This window comes from Typopeltis vanoorti, chromosome 13 (genome assembly GCF_054136105.1).
Source record: "Typopeltis vanoorti isolate ZY-2024b chromosome 13, IOZ_Tvanoo_1.0, whole genome shotgun sequence".
Classification (NCBI taxonomy): domain Eukaryota; kingdom Metazoa; phylum Arthropoda; class Arachnida; order Uropygi; family Thelyphonidae; genus Typopeltis; species Typopeltis vanoorti.
The window spans coordinates 4,226,234-4,245,495 of record NC_143561.1 but is presented as its reverse complement, the minus strand read 5'-3'; the positions used below and the strand labels follow the sequence as shown (position 1 = coordinate 4,245,495).

The 19,262-nt window shown below is 34.8% G+C and overlaps 2 protein-coding genes across 13 annotated transcripts in view; one reads left to right on the top strand and one right to left on the bottom strand.

The window, feature by feature from the left end:
- amx (TM2 domain-containing protein 3 almondex) overlaps window positions 1-5,144 on the bottom strand; it is a 75,176-nt gene extending 70,032 nt beyond the window's left edge. The window contains exon 1 of one of the 2 annotated variants that reach the window (XM_090402728.1): window positions 4,157-5,144. In XM_090402728.1, coding sequence (XP_090258854.1) covers window positions 4,157-4,286 — 130 coding nt within the window. In that variant the 5' untranslated portion in view covers window positions 4,287-5,144. The remainder of the gene's footprint in view (window positions 1-4,156) is intronic. The other variant, XM_090402726.1, reaches the window with a different exon arrangement.
- A 9,831-nt stretch (window positions 5,145-14,975) lies between these two features.
- The window catches only part of rump (heterogeneous nuclear ribonucleoprotein rumpelstiltskin), a 207,678-nt gene continuing 203,391 nt past the window's right edge, over window positions 14,976-19,262 (top strand). For all 11 annotated transcript variants that reach the window (XR_016549269.1, XR_016549268.1, XR_016549267.1 and 8 more), the window contains exons 1-2: window positions 14,976-15,060; window positions 15,161-15,223. Coding sequence is in view for 2 of the 11 variants with exons in the window: in XM_090403055.1 (XP_090259181.1) it covers window positions 15,180-15,223 (44 nt within the window). In the remaining 9 variants the exon portion in view is untranslated. The remainder of the gene's footprint in view (window positions 15,061-15,160; window positions 15,224-19,262) is intronic.

Sequence of the window (19,262 nt, the reverse complement as noted above, 5' to 3'; positions counted from 1 at the left end):
CCTTAAATGCAATCACCACTCTGCACTCAATACACTCTCAGGCAACGTATTCCAATCACCCACCACTCTCCATGCAAAATTTCTATTCATCCCCCCCCCAACTCAAACCCTCCTTATATAACTTCTAGGGATGACCTCTTGTTTTCTCACTATCCCCTCCCCATATTATGAAAAACCTCATCTACATTAATCTGGTAATAACCCCTTACTAACTTATGTCTTATTCATATCCCCTTCCTCCTCCTATCCACTAGGAGGAGGAGGAAGGAGGTACGAATCAATCTTTTTCATACTCAACATTTCAGAGACTAGAAATCACATTAACTAATCATCTCTGGACGTTTCTAATATATATTTCTTCATACTTTTGAAAACCAGAATATCAAATCTGCAGACAGCAATCCATATGCCAGGCAGTATCGTAGCTAGAGCTTTTGCCGTCCAGGGTGGTTCCTGAGTTTGCTGCCCCTCTCAATACATCAAAAATACTACAAAAGTCAAAACGACGTATAGGGAAATAAATCTAAACACTATGTTTTTTTTGTGTTTTTTTGAAGTGAAACTTTAATTCCAACATTCTAAAATGTTACTTTTCTTGCTTTTCCTTTAGCAAAATCGTTGATGATATTGTCAAAGTCTATTTCATCACTCAGTTGCTATTCTATAGACAGTATGGCAAGATTTCTAAAATGCAAAGTGCTGTCCGGGGTGGACCGCCCCCTAGCTATGCCACTGATGCTAAGAACTCCCAGCTGAGAGAATACACTGATGACCAAAAGAAAAATGCAAGACCTGCTTCAGCAATCTCAATTCAGCAAAAGCAAAAATATAACCCTCTTGTTTCGCTGTTAATTTATTTAATTTTGCAAACATTCAAGTGTTAAAGTATGACTAAACAACAGAAATATGCTGTCTGTAGGAAAGGAGATTAAGAGAAAGCCGATATTCACTAATAACCTCAGAATATTCTTAAATTATTTAAATTTTCAGATCCTTACCAAACAATATATTATTACTACATTGGTAACCTCATGAAATCCATGACTCATAGTGAAAAGTCCACTTGACACATCAGTTAATGTAACATCAATAACACTTAAAATCCATAACAATAAAAACAACTCTCATGAATAATCAATCACACTTACAATGCCTAGCAAACAACTCTTTAAGCTCATTCACTGATGTTGCATTTAACTACTAATTACATGGGCAACTCCATGTTAGATCCATTGAGGAAGCCCATAAACATTATGCCAAGCACCAGCCAATGTTTGCACAATATCTATCATACTTTGCTTTGAACTCATTCACAGCCAAGGCATCCACAACAAATTCTGTAAATCTACTCCACTCATTCACCACCTTCCAAGCAAAAAATCGAGTACTCACACCCTTGCTAATTACAGTTGCTCAATTTCCAAGGATGGTCCCCAGTTCTCCCACCACCAGATAAAAAAATTTATCTGTATTAATTTGTAAAAACTCTTCAGTAATTTCTGTCTCAATCATATCACCCTTTTCCCACATATCAACCAATTTCTGTAACTCAAAAATCTTCTACTTATTCTTACCTTCCACCATCTTGGTCACTCACTTCTGGATCCTATTCACCTACTCCCCAAGAAACCTATGTAACCAGATCTGTGCACAGTAGTCAAGATGAGGTCTTACCAAGTCCCTATAAAGAGGTATAATAACCTGCTTATCTCTGCTTTATCAGGGTGTTCTTCAGTAACCAAGCAATCTGATGAGCTGCTTTTTGTCACTTTTGCAATATGCCCTATGATCTTCAACTCCGTATCCACTAATACCCCAAAATCCCTGGAGTACCATTCCATCAATAGGGTACATAGCTGGTAATCTTTCACCCCAAAATGCACAACCTTACACTTTGCTACATTAAACTGATATCCATTCTCCTTTGCCCAGACTGCCAGTCTATCCAAATCATCCTGCAAAAATTTAGCATCTTCATTTACTATTGCTCTACCCAATTTTGCATCATCAGCAAACAATAATTCCTCTTAGATCATTTCATATAACATTCGTGTACAAAGTAAATAGTAGTAGCCCAAGTACAGAGCCCAGCCCAGTTGCACACCACTGGTCACAAGCCTTCTACTGGACTCTACTCCTGAATCAACTACTCTCTGATATCTCTCCATCAATTGCCCTCTTATCCTCTTCACCAACTTTATATCCATCACCAAATGCTGCAATTTATTGATTAGAATTCCATGCAGTAACCTGTCAAAAACCTTTGCAAAGTCCAGAGGTATTACTGTAAACTCATTACCTTTATCCAACTCAATTGTCACTGTATTATAAAAGCTGAGCAAGTTGCTATGGCATGACTCACTTTTCACAAAACTATATTACCCTCCTCCATATAGTATCCTATTTCTATTTACCCATTCCTGTATTTTACTTTTAACCAATTTCTCCAATACACTGACCATGACTCCTGTGATGGTGATCAGCCGGCAATCTGCTATCTTATCCTTGGAGCCTCCTTTATGTAATTAAACGATTTCCCCCCTCTTTCCACCCCTTTGAGGACCAATCCAAAGTTGAGACTTAAACAATGTGGTCAAAGGTACTGGAAATTCCATATCACCCATAAAACTTATAAAACTCAAGCTGGTATACAGGCAAATCAGCCATGAGAACATACAAAATTTACAGACAATATACACTATTAGTGATGGTGAGTGATAGATGGTGCTATGCAGTTGGAGGATTAAGTAAGGGAGATGGCGAGTTATAGTGGAGTAGTATACCCTCCCACGATGAGTCCTTGGAGGTGTCATATAATAATAATAATATACCCTCTAATCAAATAGCTACATTGACATCAAGGTTCTGTAATATCCTATGCAGCTCCATTTACCTTCATTTACCTCTATTTCCATATAAGCTCTTGTCCCTCTTGTTACTACAATATCTCCACCTGGATGATATACTCTTGCCAAGTGTTTGCTTAGTAATTCAACTATTTCATCTGATTCAGCCACCTCCCTACCATCAGCATTCATTAAAATTTCTGCCATACACATTATTTTATTTGCAACATACCAAAAGAACTCTTTTAGATTACATTTTGCATGTACTGCTAATTTTCTCTCGTACTCTGATTTTGCCTTTCTTACTGGTCACCCTTCTGGCCTATAATTTGTATACTGCTCATGCCCGTCAACCACCTTTCTCTTTGAATTCCCTCCACAATTTTTTATTGATGTAGCACTTGCTTAATGATAGTATTTATTCATTTAACTCCCACCTGCTATTACTTTCTCAAACACTTCTTTCCCATCTTTATCACATGCACTTTCAACACCCAGTCCTTGTAGTTTCTCATGCCACGGCACTGTTCCACGCAATCTCCTAAGTTTGTCATACTTACCAGTCCTGTAATTCCACAAATATTAACACACACATTTAACTGAAATTTTCACACATGCAGCTGCCTCCTAGGTTAAGACCATATGATCCACTCTTTTGAAATTCCATGAATTACATTCAGCCTCTATGTTCCAATTTTATTTTATTATTTTTTAAGGCACCTTAGTTATATAAGTTGGCAGATACTTTCATCTGATTTAAAATTTCTGTAGTGTCTGTGATAGCATAGCTAGATTTTTGGCGCCCTTCGAAAATTTCTAGCTACGTCTTTTTTTTCTGTAGTGTCTGTGATAGCATAGCTAGATTTTTGGCGCCCTTCGAAAATTTCTAGCTACGTCTTTTTTTTTTGTGTGTAACAATTTCAATAATTTATAAAACAAAATATTCTGTCAATAGCGCCCTTGAAAAGTGTTCCTAGCTATGGTAAGGGGTTGTTATAGGATCAATGGTGGAGAAGTTCTACAGAGAATAGTGGGAGATCAGGGGAGAACCAGAGGTCATCCCTGGAAACTGTATAAGGAGGGTGTGAGTAAGGGAGTGAGAGGCAGGTTTTTTTCGTGCAGAGTTGTGAGTGATTGGAATGCCTTGCCTGAGAGCGTGGTGTCTGCAAGTAGTTTGAATGTGTTTAAGACACGGTATGATGAGATGTGTGTGTAAGATAAAAGGACCTCCTAGATGAGTCTTTGACTCCATGAGGTCTTGTTTAATAATAATAATAATAATAAGTAATAATGAGACTTGAGTTACTTACCCCTCCTCCAATGCTTCGTTGTACTCTCACTAATGTCAGCAACAAAAAGAACAAGTACAAAAAACAACAGTACACGAAACAGAAGTTTCGTGTACATATTAATAAACCTTGCAATAATGGGTGGCCGCATTGCAACTTCTTTTTTTTTTTTCAATGATTCAAGGTATAATACTCTTAGAATTTAATTATAAACATCTGGTACATAGAATTCGAGGAATATACATCCAATTCAGTAAACAGAGCCTTTCTGATCCTTTCATTTTAGTTCTAAATTCATTAACAATACAGACACAACCACGCGACACCCCGTTAATTTAAATGATAATTGTATTAGAGAAGGTGGCATACACTTTAATTAATTTGCTTAAATTACACATTGAAACATCGATATGGAAACTGAACTAACAGCCGGAAACAAATTATCACTTCAAGAAGCAAACTAGAAACTTTGCATACAACAAATCTAAACGTATAGCTGTCTCACTAAAAAAAAAAAAAAAAAAAAAAAAAAAAAAAAAACGAATTTCCCGAAACGCTCTGAAGCGTCATAAAAAGAAAAGTTATGATTATTTATTCATGATTGTCATTTTCTGGTATTCACCAGCATTGACACTCTACTATGGCTGTCATTGGCAGATACTTTCATCTGATTTAAAATTTCTGTAGTGTCTGTGATAGCATAGCTAGATTTTTGGCGCCCTTCGAAAATTTCTAGCTACGTCTTTTTTTTTGTGTGTGTAACAATTTCAATAATTTATAAAACAAAATATTCTGTCAATAGCGCCCTTGAAAAGTGTTCCTAGCTATATGTGACAATTTCGATAATAGCTGAAATATTCTACTGTTTGCGTTCTGATTTTGAACTCTATAAGCAGTTTATTAGCGAGATACCATCCAATCATCTCCCTCTCACAGAAGCCTATCTTAAATATTGTTTTGGATGAAAATTATCTTGAAACATTTGCCTTCACAATGATGCTTTCATTCATTTACAAACACCTGTAACTATCACCCTTCACCAATGATGGTTTTTTCGTTTACAAGCATCTAATTATAATTGTTTACAAACAATTGATTAATTAGTTATTAATTAATAATTGATCATTATTTATTAATTAATAATTGATCATTATTTATTAATTAATAATTAATTAAACATCGATTAAATATAAAGCTCGTTAAATTAATTTGTGCTGATTTTCATTGATGTATCCCATTCTGATCACCAAAAATTTATAATATTTATTCAGTAAATATTTATAATATTTATTATAAATATTTACGAGTGAATGCAGACTTTTTCTCTTGTGTGGTGGTAGTTTTCCCCTCCTTTTGTGCATCCTGTATATGCTTTGTAGGCTGGAAGTGGATGAATCACTATCTGTTGCGTCACAAACACCTTCATAAGAAATAAGAGATTTCTTAACACCAAAATTAAACAAAGTCCCTTGTCACTTATTCATATTAAAATTTTAAATCTGTCGGCCTATTATTTTTAAAAAATCACGGCACTACGGTTTCGAAACAAGCATTTCGAAACAAGAGGTGGATGAATCACTATCTGTTGCGTCACAAACACCTTCATAAGAAATAAGAGATTTCTTAACACCAAAATTAAACAAAGTCCCTTGTCACTTATTCATATTAAAATTTTAAATCTGTCGGCCTATTATTTTTAAAAAATCACGGCACTACGGTTTCGAAACAAGCATTTCTACCCTACAATACGAACTTGCGAAGAAATATTCAGTATTACTAGATCTGAGAACCTTATACAGACTACCTTGATCTTCAGTTTCAGTGGAAAAGTTTTCTTTATACTAGCTTGCTGATTGGTCACTAACATTTGCAACACAGATGTTATTTCTTTCGGTTTTGAGAACAAAGAATACGCCACTCATTGCTGTAATCAGCTTGCAGGCAATTTTTATGACCGGTCATAAACAGCGGTATTCCCTTTCCCGAATATTGAAAGGTTTCAATGTGTGAAACTGAACCATAATTCATGAATACTTCCAAGTTTAAAAATACACTGCTTCGTCACTGACATTTGCTACAGATGTCATTTCCTTCGGTTTTGAGAACAGAGGATACACCGCCCATTATTGTAGTCGGCTTGCAGGAAATTTTTATGACTGGTCATAAACAGCGGTATTCCCTTTCCCAAATGCTGAAAGGTTTTGATGTGTGAAAATTAACGATACACAGATGCTATTAGGTGATCTAGGTCTGAGCTTTTCGACATTTTCACGAATATTATTCTCCTGAGAATATTTCCACTATAAAATATTTATCCATGAAAAATACTTAGAAAACTAAAATGAGAAATTCCAGGAGAACTTCTCGTGGAACACTTATTCACCTTCCGAGGAACACAGTTTTGGAAACCCTGCTCTATGGTAATACAATGCTTTCCAGTCGCTATTTGCAACTTGAGCTTCTGACTGTGTGAATCCACTAATGCCCAAAGAAAGAGTCCAGAACTCTTTTCGGCAATTTGAGTTTAGCAAAAGCTAATCATCCAATCAATTTGAACTATTTTGTTAACTGTCTCTTCTTCATCATCGTCATCGCGTATCAAAGATTTAGGCCTAGCATGACCTGTTCCGGCCTTAGAAGTCATCGTTGAATCGTTTAAGATTACGTCCTGGTTTTCTTTTTCCTGTTGGCTTGTACTTTAAGGCTTATTTTGGAAATCTTTCTGTTTTCATTCTTTGAACGTGTTCCATCCATTTATGTTTATATTTTTTAATTTTTTCTATTACTGGTTCTTGGTTTAATTATTTCATAATATCTTCGTTTCTTTTCTGATCAAATAGGGTATACTTTGCAATTTTTCTCATAAACTTCATTTCTTCTGTTGCTGATCTTTGTTTGTCTTTTTGCTTTATTATCCAGATTTTGCTTCCATACATTAAGACTGGTAGGGCTAACGTATTAAATACTTTTAGCCTGGTTTGTTTTTGAACGTTTGGTTTAAATATAGAGTTAATTACACCTGTTATTTTTAAACATTTTGCAATTTTTATGTTTATATCTTTTTCATTTTCATATGTGATCATACATCCTAGGTAGTTAAATGAATTCACCTGTTCTATGATCTTGTTATATATTACTATTTTAGTTCTTGCTGGATCTTGTCCTTTAAAGGCCATAGTTTTTGATTTTTCCGTTGATATTATCATACCATAATCTTTGGATATCTCATTTAGATCTAAAATAGCCTTCTGTAGTTTATCTTCAGAATTTGTAATTATTATTTGGTCGTCGACAAAGAGGAGAGTGTTTAAGTAAACTGTAGGAGAAAGTTTAATTCCTTGATGTAACTTTTTATTCCATTTTATTATTATTTCATTTAAGTAGATATTAAAAAGAGTTGCTGAGAGGGGACATCCCTGTCGAACCCCTTGGTTTATCTCTCTCGTATATGATACTCGTGATTTAATCTTATTTGTATTTGATTATTTTCATATATACTTGTGATAGCTTTTAGGATATTATTTGGTATTTACCTTTCTTTTAATATGTTAAATACTATGTTTCTTTTAACTTTGTCAAATGCTTTTTCAAAGTCAATAAATGCAATATGTGTTTCTAAATTGTATTCTCATCTTTTCTCTATTATTAATTTTAGGCAAAAGGCCGGGTCTATACATGATCGTCCTTTTCTAAATCCATTCTGTACCTCTAGAATAAAGTTTTCGGAATATTTCATTAGTTTGTTATTTAAGATTCTGCTATATATTTTGTAACATGAATTTAGTATACTGATACCTCTATAGTTTTTAGGGTCATCTTTATTACCTTTTTTAAAGATAGGAATCACAATTGCTTTTTTTTTCATTCTATTGGGGGGGATACCAGTTGAATAAATTTTATTTAAAAATAATAAGAATCTTTCTTTGAATCTTGTTCCTGCGTATTTATATAGTTCTGAAACTAGCTTATCTTCTCCAGGTGAATTTCCATTTCTTGTTTCTTTCAGGCTGATTTCTAATTCTTCTTCAGTTATTTCATTTTCGTTAATTGTTTGCCAGTTGTCTTTTTTAAAATATTTCTCTGTCTACAGTTCTGTGTATTAATTTAGAAATTCTAATTTCAATTCAGTGTTTAATTTTATGTTTTCTTTGGTATCTGCATTTAAGTGTTTCAAAATTTTAAATACATTGAGTCTTATTTTATATAAATCGTGCTAAATTAGAAACAAATTTGTTCCATGATTCTCTATGCCTTTTTCTGACTTCTCTTTTAGCTACAGCTCTTATTCTTTTATATTTTATTTCATCTTCTAATCTTTTACTGCTTATCCATTTGTGATAGGCTTCTTTTTTCTTTTTGATTATTTCTTTGATTGTATCATCCCAGATCTTCAATTTTTTTCTTTTATTGAATTTTTTGGTCTTTCCTAAGCTATCATTTGCTGCTGCATTTAGTATCGTTTTTATATTAAGCCACTCTATGACTATTTGTTCATTTTGTTTTATTTTATCTAGATATTGGTTAATTCTTTGTTCATATAGCCATTGTAAATTTGTTTCATTTAATAGTTTAGTTTAGAGCCTGTGTAGCTCAGCGGATGTGGCGTTTGCACACCGCCGCGCTTGGCCGCACGAAGGAAGACTTGGTTTCGAGTCTAGTCGGCGACTAGAGGAAATTTTTCTAAGCCTTTTTTCGACCGGTTCCCGAGTTAGTCGATCTCTGGCACGGGCAAGCAGGTTTTTCCTCCCGGAAACTCGGGTTTTTCGTCCTGTAAACTCAAGAAAATCGACCGTAGAACCCACATTATTTCAGACATTAAATATCTTGTGTTAGGGTTAGGGACCACGAGATGGCGGCACATTTGAGCCGTCTCTCTTCACTGCGTACCGCTTAATTAGTGATAGCCTTGGGCCATCTGTCTCTGATTGGGTACCAGTGGAGATTGAACTGCCCACTCAGTCTCCAAAAGTTAGATAGGGCTAAATGGCCTCGCCTACTCCGGTATACGGGAATAAAAAGGCGTTAGCTGATTTTTTTTTTTTTTTAATAGTTTAGTTTTATAAACAAATGTCTCAATTTTTCTTTCTGTTCTTGTTACTTGTAGCCATTTAGGTGGTAATCTTAATTTTATTTTAACAAGTGGTCACTGCTTATTTCATATCCTCTGTGAGCTCTAACCTCTAGTGAAAATTTTGAAGTCTTTTCATTTAGCTAAAGTAATCTAATATTGATTTCCATCCTCTTGCTGCCCAAGTATATTTATGTATGTCTTTATGTTTATAGAAGGAATTCATTATTTTTAGGTTATTATAAACTACAAAGTCAATCAATTTTTAACCATTTCTGTTTAGAGTATGTTCTCCATGTATTCCTATATTATTATTAATTTTCTTGTTTCCAATACTTGCATTTAAGTTTCCTGTAAAATTATGTAATCATTTTTATTTATTTTAATATATATGTTTTGTAGCTGATTATAAAAAATCAATATTATCCTGTTCTCTTCCTTCTTCTGTGGAAAAATAAACCAATTATTGTTAAATAGCCTCTATCTATTTTTATTCTAGCTTCTATTATTCTTTCATTCCATAATTTATAATGTTTTATCTCTTTTGAAAGGGAGCTATGAATCCAGATCATGACTCCTGCTTGTTGTCTTTGGTCTCTGTCAACTCCACTGTATATCCCATTTAAATTTTCGGTTCTCATAGTTCCTTTTAATTTCTTTTTTGTTTCAGTGATTACTGCTATTTTAAAATTTCTTTCATGTAATAACTGGTCTAATTCTATTTCTTTATATGCTATTCCTCTTACATTCCAGCTTGCTATGTGTATTATATTTTGTCGTTTCCATTTTTGTTTTACCTTTTCCATTCCTGGGTCCTTTTCCATAGATTCAATCCGATTATCTTTTTCTGTCGCTTACAAGTAGGATTATGTTCTCCATGTCATGGGACTAGCTTGACGATGGAATAGTTCAGTGGTAGGACTGCTATTGTAAGGCTTCTGAATTTAAACCGATAGGAGGAATAGGGTATATTGAAGGGGAAAGAGTAGATTACAGAAGAATTATAGTAAGGTTTATAGAGAGGGCATAGTTGTAAGGCCAGAAATGAAACGACCCCATGCCCCTGGAGTACTCTAATAGCATAAGGATCATAAAATAAGAAGTGTTGGCTGATAAGGTCTTATAGGAAAGATTGAATTAAGTGGATCTTCCTCAAAGTAGATGAAGGAGAGGATAGATCCAGCTAGGGGTCCACGGGAGTTCCGCTTCCCTTACAATCAAGATGATTGCCCCTTATGGCCCTGTTGGTCCACGAGTCCTTATTCAGTATATTCGGACCACTCCACCATATATATATATATATATATATATATATATACATACGCGCACGCATGCACACACACACACATGGTTGGGCTCCCCTATCCGCCAACGAGGGGATGCGCTCTCTAGGAGTTATAGGGTCCCCCGAGGGGTCTCTTGAGTTTCTATCTTTTAATAACTTCACGTGGCAGTTTCACGAAAGCCAGGTTATCAAAGTAAGTTATATTTACATAAACTAACCTATGATAACACTCTGCTCAAAATCGATGAAAAAAACTACCCATTTCCAGTATTTTACATAGTTCTCTTTCGATCGACAAAACTTAACTACACATTCGACTTCTGCTCTTGATTTCGCACTGATTTGTAATATGTAGAATACATGCAGGGTTGTCACCAGATTAGATCGTGCCATGAGGCAACAAGTAAATATCACTCCTAATAGATTATAAGACAATAATATAAGAAAGTCTCCAATTTCCATTTTGTTTTTATTACAAGAGAAACATGAACGCCAAAAAAATTACATAGTAATATTAATTACAGGTTTACTCTACGGGGATATCGCAAAATAAAACTGTTTATAGGCTATTCTAAATTTAAATTATAAGCTATGTTCGCTTCTATCGATATAGCTGCTAGACCAACCAATGTTTCTTGGGTCATTACTGTTCGCAAATAATTTTTAATCAGTTCAATCAGCTTCGAGAAACTTCTTTCCGCACTTGGTACCATTCCTGTTAGCCTAGCGATGGCACCTACTGCAATATTGGAGAACGAGCATCATGAGGCAGGTTGCCTCTATGCTACACCCTGTCGAAGACATTGAATATATGATCACCTCAACACATGTTTAATCTGGACTTATCTTCTTCTTTCGAAGTTCTTTTCCACAATATTTTCTTAACCTCTTCTCACGTCAGCTTGCATAAATCTTTCTTGAATACTTTGTAATATTTCACCCGAATACTCATAGTAAATTTTATTGGCATCCAAGTTTCCAAGTTTTGAAAGGCATCGAACAGGTCTCTTGCTTCATTTTCATGTTACATCATGTCAACAAATTCATAGTAGAACGCAAGCTACTGATAAAGAGGTTAGCATTAATTTGTTATATATTATCATCATAAAGAGACTTAATGTTGTTAAAAATCTTGATGATTTTCCATGTAGATAAATAGCATTTAATTAAATTTAATGAATGCGCACAAGTAGTACATACAGCACCCGATGTTTCCACTATGTTTACTAAACGTAACTATTTGGTTGATGAGCAGTTTGCAATCGTTCGTAGAAAATGTTCTTCAGATTTTACTACCAGTGGAAATATTTAGTATTTGATATTGAAGATATTGGTTAGAAAATGTCATCGCTTTTTTTGTATTATTCGAAACCAGAAAATTATGCTTAAAAAATAAACCGCCTAGAAATCAGACTGAGTTTTATAATTACGAGTGCGTTGTATATATGAAATCACTTTATATAATAGCAGTAAGGTGGAGTAACGTAATTCAGCAATAAAAATCAAAAGGTGGAGTAACGTAATTCGGCATCAACTGACAAGGAACATCAGACCACACTAAAGTTCTTGTTTCGCTTTATTCCTTTTTTAAGCCATGATAGTATACAGTGTATGTAGACAGTTACATTTGATGATGTTATTATTATTATTATTATTTGACACCTCCAGGGAGTCCAAAGACTCATCGAAGGAGAGTGTGCCAACAGCATGGAACGACTGAATCCCTTAAACCTACTAACCGCGCTCAAACTTACTTAACTGAGCCATTAATAGCAGAGACTTTACCAATCGACCAACCTTTGTCAGCTAAAGTATCTGTGATTGTTGTAACTTAACTTCGAGGCTCAACTAATAACAGGTCGGGTTTTGTTTATAGTCGTGATTTAGTTTCACATAAAAATGAAATAAATAAATAAATAAAAATAATGTTATGTTGAGAATATGGTTGGTGTTTTTTTTTTTTTTTTTAGTTTCCAAAACTTTTCGGCCTTGTTTTAGAGAAATATTTCATTAAGGTGAGGACAGATTGTATGAAAAATTACTGTATTAATATTCATGATTGCAGTAAAGGAACATCGACTATTAGACATACCTATTCAAAGACGATCCATTCTCCATGTCATAACTCTTTCTCAACGGTATCACCATCATCATAACTATTTCACCTCACTCAAAACAAGATCTTGTATAGTTTCTGATTCAGGTATTATGTGCTTACTGATCTGGAAGCTAGTTGATACACTACTATCAGAATTTATCAGTAAATATCCGGTGCAATCTTGAGAATCAGCTGCATTTTTGCACTCTCAAAAACGAGGGAAGTCAGAAAGTGAATATTACATTTGATATTCCTTAGAAATATATATCAGTGGCATTGAATGTTTGAAGAGTGGTTGAGTGAGAACAGAGTTGGTAGCCACCGATCTTGGGTAGACGCCTTGCAGTAGTTATAAGATTTCTCTATCTCTGTTGAAAATGATCGTGTTCTACCTGATACTGACTGATACTGAATGTTATCTACCACTACTAGATCTAGTTTGTTTCACACAATTTAGAAGGTATCCTTTAAAAGCGGAGAAAATGAAGTAGAATCACAGCCTCTCTACACGTATGGACCACAGGTCGAGGTATTTGACGAAGGAGTGAGATTGCTTCACCAGCCGAATAGTGCGACAGATATGAAGCTACATAGCCTTGGTTCAAAAAAAAAAACAAAAAAAAAAAAACACGTAGTTGTTATAAAATGTAGATTTCGTGTATGTATTGGCTGCTACGAATGATTTGAGAGATGGGAAGTATGCTATGGGAGATAATGTAAAGGAGATGTTAGAAAAGGCTAAACTGAAGAACGAAAAGTTGAAGTTTGAAGTCGAATACCACGCTGTGATAGAAGCGAAATAAGGAGAGACAGACGGCATTGGTAGCCAATGAATCTATACGTATATTGAAGGTGAGTTAGCCGATCTCATACGGAGGTAGCAGGGTTTTTCTCCCGGAAACTCGGGTTTTTCATCCCGCATACATACAAATCGGCCCTTCAGAACACACGCAATTTACAGACAAAAATTACTAGTTGTGGTGGTGTTGGAGGTGGGCGGCAGATGGCGTTGATAGAGATGATGATTCGTAGTAGAGGTTAGGTGCAGAGACAGTTGTAGATGTCCTCCCACGATGAGTCTTCGGACTCCTTGGAGGTATCAGGAATAATAATAATAATAATAATAATAATAATATTTTGCAAAGGAATGATATAAGATTTGTTGATCTGTGATTTGAGTTTGACGGAAAGAAGGATTTATACAATGCCGATGAAATGAGCCTAAATGGTTTTGGTGTTAGGTGCCTGGAGAGTGCTTTGTTCACAATCATGCTGACGTGAAAATTCCGGAAACTTAATCAATTACAGTGGAAGCAAGTGAGATTGTGTGAAGGCAGCTATCACGAGAATAAGTGATGACTGCCTTCACTTAAGTAAGAGTGTAAGAATGACCAAATGTGAAATGTAGTCTCTCAAGCAAAAATATTGAATAGGGTAATCAATTCAGGAAGTAAAGGTGTGTAGGGAGCTAAAGGGATGCTGTAGTTTCTATATTCTAATGCTAACAGTATCAGGAACAAGGGAAAGGAATTTTTGGCATTGGTGAGTGCAACCACGCCAAAAGTTATAGGCATTAGTGAGACTAGGCTAACAGCAGATCGTGTAGTCAAAAGGATTGAATGTGAAGAGTTAAGTATTTTCAGGGAAGATAGAGTGGATAGGATGGGGAAGGAGTAGTGCATCATGAAAAGTATTGTAGAGTTTATTCTTCGACTTCGAAAAAGTACAGCACCTGTTGAGAGAATATTTTCTGTTACGAACAGTATGTGATCAAAGGAGATATTTAGATTAAGCATTGAGACAATGTTAGTTGTAAGACAAAATTGTGTCATTGAGTGTGAGAGGTTTTATGATAAGATGTTAAAAGACCTAAATTTGCTGCGTAAGATCACTTCATTGTAAATATTCATGGTACGATCGTGGTGAAATTCAGTCCCCCTCTACGTCTACCTAAATTTTTGTATGGGTTCTGTCACTGAAGAATAATGCTCAATATGTTTATGTAATAAAACTTTTTTCATCGTTTTACTTTTTCACGAATGCAGAATATTATATAACCCCAGTCCCATTTATGCCGTCCCGATGTCCCGTTTTTGTCTCAAGGAAATATGGTCAGCCTACTCTTACCTGTATCTCATACTCTTCATGAGCCTACTGATTATAAGTTCAATCGATTGCACTTCATCTTGCATTCCTTCTACAACATTTTCTTCTTTTGCAGCTCATGCTCAAATTATAAGATGGCTTTTTTTTTTTCAGAATATCACTTTTGGGTTGAGAATTGCGTATTTTTTGCTTGCTGTATGCGAATTTTCTAACTTATTTCTGGCAGCCTATAGTATTGTAATATCCTTAGGTCTCCTAGTGGCGATTTCGGTTTCTGCTAATCGTTAAGTCTGCCATTTTATTCGTTTGTAGTCTTTCGGGTGGTGTCTTTGTTTTGTTGTAATTCTTATCTCTTGGTTTTATTGAAGGTAGGTGTTCAAAATGTTACGAAGTGAATAGCATTACATATGGTAATATTCATTTTGATATTTTTTGTCTGATTATTAAGGATTTAATTTTGTTTCTTAGTGGTGTTTCTTTGACGACAATGGATACTAATGGCGATTACAGTCCTGAACCTCAAAGAGGAAGGTGAGTATAATAGCGATTCCATTATTCTGTTCTGTTTTGTTATGCGTATGACTCGTAAAGATTGATTATAGTTTGTATTTCACAAAAGTTATTGAATTTAAGATTATATAATAAAAACAGGAGTTTATTTTTAGAGTAATAAATTTTAAGTTATATATATATATATTTTTTTTTTTGTTCTACGTCAGACGTACATCCATTGTTCTTACTTAACTTGAAGTATAATATTTCGTCTTCGAATGAAGTGATGGGAATCGATTTTTAAAAAATATTATGCAAAACCTAGTATAGATCTATCAAATAAGTTTATATAATGTGCTACGAACTTTTACTTTTTTTAAGTTGTCTTTATTTCCTTTGTGTGTTGTCATTAATAGTTTTCCCGCGTGGATGGCATTTTCTAAAATTCTGCTTTATCTGACTTCGCTATTCATTTCATGAAGCATCTTTATGTAATTCTTTCGTAGATTAGTAGCTTGCTACATTGTGAAATACCAATGGCATACATGTCTACTAGTTTTATGTAAATCTTGCTCCGCTAATGAGTTTCAAGTTTAATATTTATATATTGTTTCATGCAAATATCACATCAGATGTGCAGAAATACGGGCAAAAAATCATAATCCCTTACTGTGATGAAATTTTCTTGCAATATTGTGGTTAAATTCAAAAGGACATTTGGAAATTTTGATTAATGTTGAACTCTGACTCTAAATACATTTTTTTTAAAAAATGAAATTTCTTAGCACTGACATTACATGAAACCACTTCTAAATAAGGTAATTAAATGCACTTTTAGAAAAGTTTTTTAACAGTGCATTGTTTTATCAATTGGCATTTTTTTATGTGCAGTTGTATCTACTTTTGAATGTTTTTGTTCGTACTAATCCTAGATTATAGCAGTATCATTACATATGTAATAGTTTTTTTAATAAATTTTTTACAATATTAAAAGTGCATATTACATTTTTTATATGTAATAAAAAAGTAAGGATGCACAATAATTATTTTAAAATATTTTTAATTTACTGGCATTGGCTGAGTGGATTGTGTCACTGCTTTACAACTAATCCGTTGTAGGTTTGAATCATGAAGGTCTAAGTGGAGATGTGTTTTTTGTAGGGACCACTTATTGAAGTGGCTTGAAACAGTTTAGTCTCTCATGCTAGGTTTACAGATGTGTGTGTTAAAAATACAACCCTTAGCTGATCATAGTATTATATATCACGAGAAGTAAAAAAATGTTTAGCATATCAGCATCATGTGATGTGTGTGTGTGGGATTCATGTAAGGAATGACATAAGAAATATTCATATTTATCTTGGAGGGTAAACACAGGGAAGGCTGTTCCAGAAAAGTTAATGGAATAAATGTGAAGCAGGTTCAAGGTGAATGCAATTCTACTGAAAACAACTGTGTTAGGCAGCTGTTCCTGTTTTAACAGATCTACAGAAACCAGAGAAAAAAATGTCAGTTGACTGGAGCAGTAACCTTAAGTATCCATGTGAGATACGTTGAATTGATTCTCATGGTAGGCTCAGTCTGAGTTGAATTGCTTTCCTGAATGATATAAAGAATTTTTAGTGTTCTTTTATGGGCTTAGGTTGGGTTATGGTTTATTGGTACAAGAACAGCATAGGTCATACAATGCCATAGCAAAGGTTACATCAATACATAGGTAGTCAGAGATAAATTAGTAAATATCTACAAAAATTGTTAAGCAGTGCAGTATATACATATAAATAAATTGCAGCAAGGGTTACAGCAATGCATAAATAGTCTAGTAATATGTGTATCTAGTAATAATAAATGCATAAATAACTAGTAAATGATATGTATGTACAAAAGCCGTGCAGTATCTGCCTATAAATAAAATTAATCAAATGTATTTGTAGAAATTAATTCTTCGTAAAAGGCTAAAAACATGTAATCCGAGTGATAATATCTGATTGAGTGTATATGGCTTGGCTAGATATGTAAAAATTTTTCCTCTTATGTAATGTACTGGCACTCCACCAGCGTATGACAAATAGTAAGAATGCATATTGCATTTTTCACACAGGTGTATCATTAATCCTCAGTAAATAAGAATGTGTAAAATGACTGTGACCTATGTGAACCTAGCAAGAACAATTTCCTCTTTTCTTTCTTCATTGACTAGAATGCCAATGGTTAGTTTCAAGCTTAATGTGATGTAAATTTGTCAGTGCTTCTTGCCATGACTGCCATTGAGCAATTAGCTTTGATTTTATAACTGTAGTCTGCTTATGGTACTGCCAAACAGTATGTGGAGAAAGTATAGGCTGATCTAACATCTGCAGTTCTTTAAGTCTCATGTTCCTTTAATTCCAATGCAGCACAATCAAAATTAAGGGTTTTCATTTTGTACAACATTTATACAGACTCAAAGAGGGTATAAATTACACTTTTGGTAGTGGGTTTTCTTTTATATGCACAAGTGCAAGTTGAATGGATTCAAATCTGCCGTATAATTACTGCAGTCAGGTGGGATCTGGTTGGAAAAATAGTAATGTCAGAAAACAGCAGCACAAGTCAACACAGGTGTCAGTTCTTGAACCATGTGTTAGATGGGAAAGATTAGAGTGGGCTGCTGTGTATCTTAAAACAGTTGCTAGTAGACATGATGGAGTGTGACTTCTGTATTTGACACAGTGAGAGGTTGCAGGATGGAGTGCAAACTTGCTATGGAGTCTCCTTAACATGTATACCAAAAGGAGGTAAGGCAGTCTGACGTGTGATATTGAGCTTCTCAATGCAGAGAAAAGAGACTAGTCCATATAGGATGATCTGGAAGAGACAATCTTTATGGCATAAAGTGATAAATATTTCGATCACTGATAGGGCCAATTCATTTGCTTCAACATAAAGACAGTGGGTGATGTGTGAAAGGCACCAGTAGCAGCTATCCATATATCCTGATGATAATGGTTGGGATCCAACCATCACAGGTTATTCTGCTTTGCGGAACAATGCAGTCCATCTCTGAACGTATAAGCGCACAATAAAGATGAAGCAATGAAGATTGATCTGCACCTCATTCAGTAGAGGATAGAGTGAGGAAATTCAATGCTCTCTTGCACTTTTAGTTGATGAATGTGTACAACAAATGAGTTTTTCCCCATTAATGATGAGCCCCAAAATTGGCTTCTGTTGCTTACTGAAGTTGTTTTTCAATTACTTGGAGAGTTGTGAATGAATGGAATGGGTTGCCAGAGTCAGTACTAACTGACTCTGGCAACTCTGCATGTTAATGGGTTCAAGGAGAGGTATGATAGATTGTATGGACAGAGTGGGTCTCCCATGATGAGTCTTTGAACTCCATGGAGGTGCTTGTATAATAATTACTCTCATGTTAAAAGAACAGTACATTGTGAAGTCATGAATATATAGAGTATTGTGAGTGGGAGGAAGCTGTTCAGTGATTGAGTTCTTTGATAGCAAAAAGTGTCACTTAAGCTTTGGAGAACACCCTGTTCTTGATGCTATGGCCTAGATCATAGATGGTGAGCCTGTGACACGCGTACCAGAGGTGGCACGTCCGAGAATTTTGCTGACACGTCAGCGATTAACAGGTGATATCCTTTTATATGCTTATAAATTATTCAACCCTTTTTTTTTTTAATTGTTACAATATGTACAAGTTAAATTTTCTTTTACACGTGAGAGCAGCTATGAAGACGTGCAGATTGTATACCTAGGGTCCGAATAGTAAAACAAGTAGGGGTTAAATGGATGAATAACACCATTAACCTTGAGATGCAAAAAAAGAAACAACTGTGGAGGGAATTTAAAGAAAGGGGTGACCTGCAGGCACACGAACGGTATAAAGTGCAGGCCAGAAGGGTAACGAGTGTGGTAAAAACAGCAAAAGCCGATTATAAAAGGAAACTAGCTATGCAAGCAAAAGAGAATTCAAAACAGTTCTTTCAATATGCTGTGCAAGCAAGAAAAAAGCTGTACATGGCAAAATGATTTTAAGGAATGACGATGGTAAGGAGGTCACTGAATCAGTCGATAT